The sequence below is a fragment of the Polistes canadensis genome, unplaced genomic scaffold, assembly GCF_001313835.1.
Source record: "Polistes canadensis isolate GaletaPanama2010 unplaced genomic scaffold, ASM131383v1 scaffold_310, whole genome shotgun sequence".
Lineage (NCBI taxonomy): Eukaryota > Metazoa > Arthropoda > Insecta > Hymenoptera > Vespidae > Polistes > Polistes canadensis.
The window spans coordinates 106,637-118,028 of record NW_014569857.1 but is presented as its reverse complement, the minus strand read 5'-3'; the positions used below and the strand labels follow the sequence as shown (position 1 = coordinate 118,028).

Here is an 11,392-nt window from a genome sequence, read left to right as displayed (position 1 = left end):
TCAAACGAAATTTCAAGGTCGGAATTTTTTTCTTCAATTTCATTAAACGCACTTTTTTCTTCATCTGCTTCATACGAAATTTTAAGGTCGGAACTTTTTTCTTCGATTTCATTAAATGCATTTTTTTCTTGGACTTCATTAAACGTAATTTCATGATCCTTAATTGCAATGTACGAATGTTCTTCTTCGACTTCGTAAAACGGATTTTCTTTATTGAATACACGTAACGTATTTTCTTTATCCGATTCGTCATTAATAATGAACCCATCCTTAATGCCAATTTGTCTTTCTTTTGTCTTTTTAACAATAAAACGATAAATTTCTTCTCCAAACTTCATCATGCTTGTGATAAAAAATAATGGTAGCTCTCGTGGAATAAGAAGATTATCATTTAGAAAGCATGTACATATGCACCTGACAATTCTGACTTTGTCACATATCCTTCCTTTGAATTTACAACATCACATTATTCGTTGTTATTTATATATTTACTCTTTTTTCCACTTTAAGGAACGTCTATAACCAATGGAGGTTGATCGACGAATGAAATTTGAATACCTATATTAGATTTTTATATATGAGTACACAAGTATACAAATGGTATATAAAAATAAGAGGACACTCGTGTTTTATTTGTACCAAAATGGAAGGGGAATAAGGCGGCAATTAGAAATAGAACTAATAATACGAAACTATAACGGTAATCATTAACGTTCTTTAAGCATAAATAATTGAAATTAAATAAATCATTATTTAATAATCGTAAAAAAATGAGTAAATATAGTAATATTAATAGTAAATAGTAATAGTAATAATCGGTACGTATTCAGAGCAGTACAAAAGGAACATTAGCGACACAAGTGATAAAAAAAAGAAATCTTAAATATACGATTTGCGTGGACAGATTTTTGCAATTAATACGTTTGAGCTTGTACTCCTTGTGTAGTTTCCATTACACGAACCTTTGTATCCTTTTTCTCCAACTTTTAATGTTTGCTCGGTTAAACAAAAGTGATTCAACTATTCTCGGTCAAACATGTGCAATGAAAATAAGAAGTATAGAAAGAAAATTTAAATTAACACATTGAGCCCTACGCAAATTCTTAAAGAAATGCCAGTCAGGCACGTGCGTTACTTACTATTGCAAAAACAGTTGAATGTCAGTCGTTGGTGACAGTTTTTTCAACGAAGCTAAGTCAAGGAGAACGATCACAGTGTTATAAATGCGTTTACGTATATGCTGTATTAAAGGATGATTTCTATTGCATATTCATAAAGAGCGCGTTGATTCGATGGATCTGATTTTTCAAATATATATAGTGCTACCTTTAACTTAGGAAAAAAATAGATAAATAAGTCGACGAAGTAAATAAAAAATTATAAACTAAAGAAAATGGAATAATTGGTTATGATATCTAAAAGTCAAGAAAAATAATAGCTTGAAAAAAATATCGATAAATCATCTTATATATCTGTAAAAAAATTGTGAAATGGGATCAAATTATCTTTAATTCAATTTTCTGTGTAGAACAAGTCCTTTACTATTACGAAAATTAATCCTTAAATCTACACTAATTAAACTTATTTCATATTATAAGTTATTATTGTTCCAATAGTTTTGTAATATTTGAATTAATGTATAGTATAGAGTGGGTACACACTGGGTGCGTTCCACTAAGCGCTCACAACGATCAAAATGCTCCTTTAGTCGTTCCACATAACGACCGCGGTCGTTGTGGTCGCGGCGAAAACGTCACTCATGACGTCATTACTAACGCTCACGCGAAGCCCACAACGACCCATCTGAAAACGTGGGTCGTAGTGAGCGTTGAGAAAATTAGCGGTTTTTTCGAAACTGACAACAATAAAAATGGCGACCGTGAAACTGACATGAAGGATTACAGATTAAATCTTAACCTCTTTAATCTTTTACTTTCTTTTCACTACCTCGCCATTTGTATTATTACCTCCACGCTCAAAACGCACCATAGTCCATTCCACTTGAATTTACGACAGTAACGCTCGTAGGTAAGTGGAACGGGAAAAACTGTGGTCGTGAGCGTGATCGTTGTGAGCGCTTAGTGGAACGCACCCACTATATCCTTTTTCGAATTGGGGTAAGAGAAACTTTCTCTTATTGGCTGACTACTTGCTTACTGAAGAGATATCATTGGCTAGGATATTCATACTAGATTCAAAAGTATATCTCGATATTTATTGTTTTAGAAAAATTGAAAACAAAGTTAGTTATTTAATTTTTAAATCATTTTGTTAATTTAACGAAAAATGAACAATAAATATGTAATTATTAAAAATTTACGAACTTTGAATATAATTTTATTCTCCTGATGAGACCAACCAATCAGCGTCAACATTTGGTTGACAGTGGTTATAATACATGATGACCGTGTATCAATCGTAGGGACATGTGGATTGTAAGAATATTGTGGTAGATGTCTTATTCTGATGTTTAATTAAATAACACGGTTAAAGTATTTCGATATTAATTTATAATTTAAATTTGGCCTACACAGAAAAAAGGTATATATTTTAAAATGGCTAATACTACTGAGAAAGGAAAAAAACGGCATGCCGACGATAATGCTATGGAGGTACGTAATGGAGGTTATTTTCTCTTTCGTTTTTGTTATCGTATTTATTATATTGATCTCGCTTATTATTTGAAAATGAATTTATTAGAATATTATGTAATAGGTCGAAGTAGTAAATGGCATTGAAGGAAAGGTTAAATCTAGATCGCCTGCTAAAAGAGTCAAAAAAGTATATGGTGAATTTCGAAAGGTACATTTTAATTATGTATTATAATATATTTATTATAATTATTTGTAATTAATTATATCTTAGATAGATGGAAAAGTAATAATTGAGTGATGTTTTGCAGATACCTGTACCTGCACATAGGTATACTCCTCTTAAGGAAAATTGGATGAAGATTTTTACTCCTATTGTAGAACATTTACAATTACAAGTACGTTTTAATTTGAGAACAAGGAATGTAGAAATTCGTACTGCTCCTGAAACTACCGCTATTTCTAATCTTCAAAAAGCTGCAGATTTTGTTAAAGCATTTATATGTGGTTTCGAAGTAGAAGATGCTCTAGCTTTATTACGACTAGATGATTTGTTTGTCGAGACTTTTGAAATTCAGGATGTAAAACCGTTAAAAAGTGACCATTTATCTAGAGCTATAGGAAGGTTAGCAGGCAAAGGAGGCAGAACAAAATTCACAATTGAAAATGTTACAAAAACAAGAATCGTTTTAGCCGATAGCAAGGTTCATATACTTGGATCTTTCCAAAATATACAATTAGCTCGTAGGGCTATTTGTAATTTAATATTAGGAAGTCCACCGTCCAAAGTGTATGGTCATTTAAGGAATATTGCTAGTAGGGTATCAGAGCGTTTGTGATATGATATAAGAAATTGTATAAAATGGTTTTCTATTTTGCATATATATGTAAATATATAAGATTAAGTCTGTTTTCTAATATGGATATTTATTATTGAAAACTTAACGGTTTCGCTACGGGCTGATTTTGCGGCGCGCTACTCACGCCGAACGATCCGTTGCATCGAAAGTATGCACTAAGAAACGTTTGTGATAGTTCGTAGAAAAGAAAAGATGAAAAAATTATCACATAATGGAATTACAAAATATAACTTTTAATAATGTATTTTCGTATGGGGGAAAGTCTCAAAGATACGCACGAAGTGCAAAACAATTGCGATGGGTAATCATTACGATATCAAATATACTCTGTTCAAAAAACATCACGGGTGACTATAGTCACTGCTTGTAGCAAAAGGGTTAATTTTAATGCAAGTGACAGTTTTTAAAAAATAACTCGGAAAAATTTAATAAATACAATATTTAATTTAAAGAAGTATTTGGTATTTATATTTTCGGGGCACTTTGTTTATAACTAATCTACCATCATAACTTAACGAAGCAAATGTCCAAGGATCAGCAGAGGACCATTCAACTGCATAAACACTATCCTCGTGTGTTTCGTATCTCTCAACAACACCGTCTTCTAATCTAAAATATTTATTTAATTGTATAAAAACATTATACATCACCATAAATTTTTCTTTTAAATAGTGCTTAAACAATACATACTTTTCTTTTTGACACATTTCATCGGCTTGACCGTTGTCATCTTCTGGTGAAACTATATGCCCATATGGTTCAGAGGAAATAGATACAATACTATATAAAATAACTCTAGAATCACTACTCGATGTTAAAACCAATTGGTCGTGAAAACGATTGATTCGTATATTCCAGACCCAATGAGAATGTTCCATACGCGATAACACAGGCTCAGTTGGTACTCGAATATCCCAGAATTTCATGTATCCATCATCGCCACAGGTAGACAAGAAATACTGTCGATTAACATTAAAATCTAAATCTCTGTAACAAAGTATTCTTATATACTTGTATGTTTATATATGGTAAAGATGAAAATATTATTTTTCCTCTTTCTATGTTCACCTAATTATCTGCGAATGAGCAGATGTAATTGTCCATGAAGGATCTGACGGAGCTCTTAAATCCCAGCCTTGAATATTATTTTCATCCAATGTTACAAATTGGTTACACCCATTATGAGGATTCCATTTACCATTTGTAAACCGTGGTAAATTTTTGCCAGATAAAACACCAGATACTGCAACCTAGAGTATATAATTAAAATTGAGAAGGGTGATAGTAGGAAGCATTCTAATAGTTAATTTAATAAGTATTTATATTTACTTGCGGTTTACTGTTACCAAGATCCCATAGTGCAAAGCATTTATCTACAACCGATATTGCTTTTGTACCATCCATAGGATGATAAGCAATGGTTTTTAAATCACTACCATACTCCGTCGTATCAATTTCAGCTAGCATCTCCAATTGTATACTGTCATTTGTGTATTCTTTTATTTCAGGTAACTTCCAAAGTGCTCCTTTCATTTGACACGTTCCTTCATCTAAACAATTTCAATTCAACATTTATTTAATATCAAATATTTCATTCCTAAATAAATTATATATAAACATATGAAGAAATACCATTTAAACTATTGTAACAAGTAATAAATAGAGAAGATTCAGTTGGTGATGCTTGCAAAGACCATATTTCACCAATTGGATGCTGAAATACTTGGGTCTTTAAACCATTAGTTTCTTCATTAAGTTCAACTAAATGTACTTGATTGTTAGTCAATTTCAATGATTGAGTTCCTACTAGAAATCTAACAATATCGGTTTCTGCAGTTTGGGCTGATAACGCTCTAGTCTGTAATATAGATAATTATAAATCAATCAATCGTGAAGATTAAGTTATTAATATACTGTAAGACTAAATTATTAAGAAAACATCATACTTGAAATTCAAGTCCATATATCAAAGGAATGTCACTCTCCATTTTGTCTCATATGTAATATATAAATTTATATTTCAAATATAAAAAACAATATTTAAAATTAATATTAATCGTTACTTTTGAATCATTATTTTTCTTCGTACTGATTAGTCAACGAATTATCAATTATGTATCCTATATCTATATTTAAACAATTATTATTCTACAAACACAACAATAAATATATATTACAAAAATAACCAATATATAAACGACGTAAGAATGAATATATTTCTTACTATTCGTCATTAATTGACCAATCATAGATGTATAAATCTTACAAATTGTATTTTTCACAACATCTTCAATACTACATTCACATAATTTGTTTCTAATGATTATATATATTGTATAATATTAAATAATAATCGAGTATTGTTATCATATTATGACTAAAAGTAATATTTCAATTGATTATACACAAAAGATTGACAGGGGTTCACGAATTTCCACTTTCTCGATAGAGTATAAACGGCCCTGTGCGTATTATCCAATGAGAAGCTTCGGCTCAACAACGCATGCGCAAGTATTCCACGGTGGGGGTTCATGCGAGAACGTAATCCAGATCAGACCAGTCCGGCTAGTCACTCGCGAGGGGAAGGGTCGTTCGTTGCGTTGCCTTGTTATCATACCCCCTCCATCAATTTCTTATTTGCACCGTTTCGATACACTAGCTTGTTCGTTAGCCTGCGTCCGGTAAAACCAGACGCAGGGTCAACAGATAAAGTATATCTAATGCATAGTTTATGGTATTAAAGTGAGAGAGTGAATATCTTAGCTTCGCTAAAATTTGTAATATTGTAATTGTTTTTTTTATTAGAAAAGTCAACAGACAATATCAAAGTTGAAGTAGTACTTGCTGTGTTTAACGGTCTACCAATTTTATTTTACATTGAATTTGAGTATACATAGTATACATACATATAGCATACTTATATATATATATATATATATATATATATATATATGTCGTTCGCGATATAAAATCAAAGTGTTCCTTTAGTTTTCTTTCGTTTCGTCTCACGCAAATGCGTACACTTGTGTGCCCTTTTTTGATGTGGAGGGAATGCTGACGCTGCAACATCTTTCGTAAGTAAAGGTTATTTTATCATCGTTAATGTTTTGCCATATTTCTATGATGGCTTTTTTAATTTTATTCTTTTTCTTGATTTGAATTTTTTGGTTTTATCTAAATATAGAAATGTCTTTCCTATTGTTTTTATTATAATCATCATTATCATCATCATCAGTAGTAGTAATAGTAGTAGCAGCAGCAGCATCATCATTATCATAATTATTATTATTATTATCATTATAATCATCATCATTTTTGTTAATTGTATATAAATTTTTATAGGAATAATGCAATACGAAAAGATCAATTTATACAATTATTAATTTAGTATTGTAATATATAAATTGATTGTTAAAATATAAATTTATTCATATAAAAATATTGTATTTCTATAGTCTCTTTTTATTTTTTTTTTAAATTGATTATCTTAGAAGTTTCTAATGAAAATACACTATGGCGCCAATTATGATTTATCGAATTTTTTAATACCTTTATCTCAGTACAATTAAAATTGAAATGATAAAATTGTGAAATATTATTTAAGTATATTATTAATGAAATATTTCGTTCTCTATATTTTAATTGAAAAAAATTAAATACGCGCGACACATATACACATTTGTATTTAGCAACGTGAAACATTATTCTTCAATTAAGTATGAATATGCGTATTTGTTACGTCAAAATTGATCTCAATTGGTTGCAATTGGTTCGAGTGTGATGAAACTTTTAAACGAAGTGGTCATCGATATTAAGGCAATTTAAAAAATTATGCTATTTACAGGTTTTTTTTTCATTCAATAATTAAATATAATTAACATAAATATATATATATACTTTACTAATTTGAATAGTGATATAATATAAAAGTTTCATTCGCGTTCAATGCTCCTTGCTGTTTTCTTCATTGATTTTGTCCATCTAGTTAGATTCAAGGTCGAGTACGGAATATACCACAAACGACACACGTTCCTTCTACATACGCATTTATGTGCTCGTGTGTTGCTGCTCTGTGTGTTTTTTTATTCAGCATACTTCAATATACTTTTTGTATAATTAAGATTTTGCGTTGACGAGAATGAATGAATTTTGGGAGAAGTTGAAAAGTTAGTTATGCTTCACCGCGATACCGTTATCCTTAATTTAGCATTGAATAATTTTGCTCAAACGTTTACAGTAAATTGCTATAATAAAGTTAAATATTAGACGTAGCAATTAATTTGGTGCCCTTTTAAAAAAACACACACACAAATTTAGTATTTATTTATAAAAAAAATAATACATCTATTATTCTTCAAAATAGTTTTAATTATTTTCAATAATTTTGATCTACCTTTTAGGTAACTGACAAAATCTTTGACGAAAAAAAGATGGCGATTTTGATTAAATGAATTTAATATCAGGGCACCGAATTAACAACTGGTACACCAAATACATTGTAGAGTTATAAAATACACAATAGTTTTATTATAGTAAAGTTATTATATCGACTTTTCTTAGTTTTTATTTGTATAATTATTTATTCATTATATTTGAGTGTTATATTTGTATATTTAAATATGAAATGAAATATAATTTTGAAATTATATTTGAAATATTAAAGAGATTGATATTGATAGGAAAGCTTGTTTCTTTGGGGAATCCATAATAATAAGAAAAATGTAGAAGCAAAGTAGAGGAAAGCTTTGTAAAGTTGCCCTTCGATCAATGAACCACATATACAACACACACGCACACGATTTCACCCTTTTTCACCCTCTTTTACCCCCCTTCGTTGGCATCGCAGTCGAGTTCCGCGTGCAGGTCAACTCGTTCGTCTTCAGCACGAGCTACTTAACATCCCAGGGGTTGATGTACGTTAATTTCAACGAAATGACTTTCTGCAATTTGAGCGTTTTTTTTGTGTTCCAAATCAATCCCATATTCTTCCACTTATTTTATTTGTTAATAAAAGAAGAATTTTCCCTTTGGACGTTGAATTCACATTCGTTTCGTTTCATTCGTCGAACAGATGACTCCATCGACGCGTGACTTTGCAAATTAAAGCCTTGTAACGTTCTTACTGGCTGAACAATCGTTGCCAGCTGTCCGAACAATTTTCATAGCAAATGTCGATTTTTAAATTAAAGTATATCGTATATATGTGTATAATAATTACTCGCTCAAACAAACAAACAAACAAAATACGAAGAACAGACATTAGTTTAAATATGTTTTTTAGAATTGTCATTTGTTTTATTCGAAGATCGCGAACCAAAGTTCAAATATTATTTACAAAATTTCATTGTATTTGATTAATTAATATGTGAATATAAACGCGTAAAGGGGCAATTTTATTTCCGGTTATAATATATTTGTATATTTTCAAACGCGGTATTACGCTTCGTTTCATCTCATATTAAAACATCGATTGCACAGGATTCCACAGTTTATGCGGTAAGACTGTAACTGTAGATAAAAAAAAAAATAAAAGGAAAAGAAAAAAGGAGACTATTTCATTGGCCAGCTTGTATTCCCTGTCTTTATCTGCCTTTCTCTCTTCATATCTTTTATCTTTGACAGGAACGATAACCGCTTGACTCGGGTAGTCTCTCGTTGAGTCTACAGCATCATCCTCTTAAATTTTCATTTATTTTCTTTCTATCTCTCGTGTTAATGTTCTACGTACGTGCAGCTTTGTTAAATAATTTGCTGCTTTGGAAAATACAAAATGGCGTTGAACATACCAAAATACAACACGTAGTGTTTTGATTGGTTCACTCATAAAGCTTTAGTTGTATCATTAGTAAGGATCGTAATACTGTTACTTGATTGATTATTAGATTCAAGGACACTTGGAAAATACCATTTGTTCCTCTATTCATAGTATCATCCCAGACATCCTGGAAGCGCCGGAAGCGCGTCGCTACTCTCAAGGTCGTTCAGAGAGGGAAAAAGGAGACCGTGACATTTTCGATATCGTTTTTCACGCCTGGCCTTTTCCTATCCCATCGAGCGAGAGTTTATATTCACCCCTCGGTTTCTCTTTACGTCTATAAAGACGTAAAGCGTGTCGAATATAACATTTCTCTTACGTCATTGGACATTTACAATCAAGGTCATTTGAGAATTTTTATTGATGATTTTAATAATTCGATAATCTTGCAATTCTTAGAAACGATAAAACGATTATTAATCTTGATGATATTAGTATTGTATCATGTATTGCAGTTTATGTACGACACGTGAAATCTTACATAAGAAATTTCATATTCAACGTCATCGTGTTCCGTTCGTCAAAAGACTTTTTTTTTTAATCCCTTTGTTCAGGACGTAACGGCACCTTAAGTCGATTCAATGTCAAACGTATAGAAATAATCCTGTCCTTGCCGAAGATGCTTCTGATACATATCGATAATATTTATCGATCGCACTCTATATTATTCCGATGCAATTACAATAGAAGTTAAATCATCTTGCGATTGGTTATCATTCAAACGTAGTAATGGCGGCTACTATCTTCGATCGTGATTGGTTCATACAATTATACCACTTAATTTTTCCAATAAATTTGAAACGATACGATTGGTTAGTTTATTTGGTTAACTTCAATTAGGAAATACATTTGTTTTTTTTTTGTTTTTCGAAAGAGAAAGGAATTTAAACGAAATTCAATCATTATCAAAGATTACGAGGAATAAGAAAAGTTTATATATATATATATGTAAAAATAAGACTGTAAATTAAAGGAGGAAAGTAAGAGGAAGAGAAATGGAAAAGAAAATAAAGAAAGCACGCGGTGATGAATGGGAAGCAACAAAACTCCTCTCCGTTTGTTGTCTCTTCCACATTCGATTGCAAACCTCGACAAAACTACAGTCCCAACCGTTTCTGACGTGTCCGGTCGCGGCTGCTACAAACCGGAACTCTCTGACAGCAAGTCGATATCGTAAAACGGCACGTGTGCTGCTACCTCTTTGTGTACTCAAGGTCAAGGTAATCCTTCAATTTCCATTCCTAACCTAATCTATCCTTTTTTAATTTTCGGGATTTGAGGGGGGTTTATGGGAGCTTCTATTAACATTAAACCTATTTATCACACGCCATGATCAAATTATACAGCACCCTGTAATTTTTAAAAATGTGCCAATTTTTTGTTCAATCTTCTAATTTGTATTACGTACCAAAATAAACACACACACATTATTCATTTTTAAAGTAAAAGAAAATATTTTCTTTACCATTCTAATGGGTAAAATTTTGTTTTGTATTAAACACTTAAACGGAATGCTCACGAGATTTCTCGTGTTTCAATTGTTGAAACGTAAAAGACCGGCACAACGAGATTTCACGTTTTTATCTTTTTTCTGTTCTTCTTTTTCCGTGCTGTACTTTTGCATAAAGTAACTTGCTTTCATAAATATATAACTCGTGAAATTATTAACTTATTTTCACAAAAAAAAAAGCTACCTTTATAATATATTAATTATAAAGTTAATAAATACATAGATTTTTTTTTAAATGTCCTATATACAGGTAACCCTCCTATAACACGGTTTTCGCTATAACATGATTCATAAATTGCGAAAACTTTTGTACAACATTTTTTACTTTTACAGCACTGGATAACATGATTTTGTTCAACATATTTAAAAATCAAATTATCTTCAAATAATGACGCGAAGGAATAATAATGAATTCTAGGTCTCATATAATACGATTTCACACAAAACATTGGATTTTTTAAGAACCTATCTATCGTGTATTATAGAAGGGTTACCTGTATATATTTGTTTTACATTTCCAAACGAAAAATTCGTCGGTTTCGGAATAATAATCCTACGGGAAATAATATGCGATCATTTAAGTGTTAAGATATGTATATATATATATATATATATA

At 30.8% G+C, this 11,392-nt stretch overlaps 3 protein-coding genes across 4 annotated transcripts in view; 2 read left to right on the top strand and 1 right to left on the bottom strand.

Annotated features, from left to right (window-relative positions):
* The first annotated feature begins 2,430 nt into the window (after positions 1–2,430).
* LOC106791464 (RNA-binding protein pno1-like) lies at positions 2,431–3,902 on the top strand. The gene is made up of 4 exons (XM_014757100.1): positions 2,431–2,449; positions 2,535–2,612; positions 2,716–2,802; positions 2,903–3,902. The coding sequence occupies exons 2-4, from the start codon at positions 2,556–2,558 to the stop codon at positions 3,428–3,430; spliced, it is 672 nt and encodes a 223-aa protein (XP_014612586.1). The 5' UTR covers positions 2,431–2,449; positions 2,535–2,555; the 3' UTR covers positions 3,431–3,902.
* On the bottom strand, positions 3,498–5,881 carry LOC106791462 (protein TSSC1). The gene is made up of 7 exons (XM_014757098.1): positions 5,676–5,881; positions 5,398–5,599; positions 5,084–5,309; positions 4,781–5,001; positions 4,520–4,701; positions 4,142–4,438; positions 3,498–4,060 (listed from the first exon to the last, which is right to left on the bottom strand). Exons 2-7 carry the CDS (start codon positions 5,437–5,439, stop codon positions 3,898–3,900), a joined length of 1,131 nt encoding a protein of 376 aa, XP_014612584.1. The 5' UTR covers positions 5,440–5,599; positions 5,676–5,881; the 3' UTR covers positions 3,498–3,897.
* Positions 5,882–6,002: 121 nt separating this feature from the next.
* The window catches only part of LOC106791460, a 16,156-nt gene continuing 10,766 nt past the window's right edge, over positions 6,003–11,392 (top strand). The window contains exon 1 of one of the 2 annotated variants that reach the window (XM_014757095.1): positions 6,003–6,525. The gene's annotated coding sequence lies outside the window, so the exon portion shown is untranslated. The remainder of the gene's footprint in view (positions 6,526–11,392) is intronic. The other variant, XM_014757094.1, reaches the window with a different exon arrangement.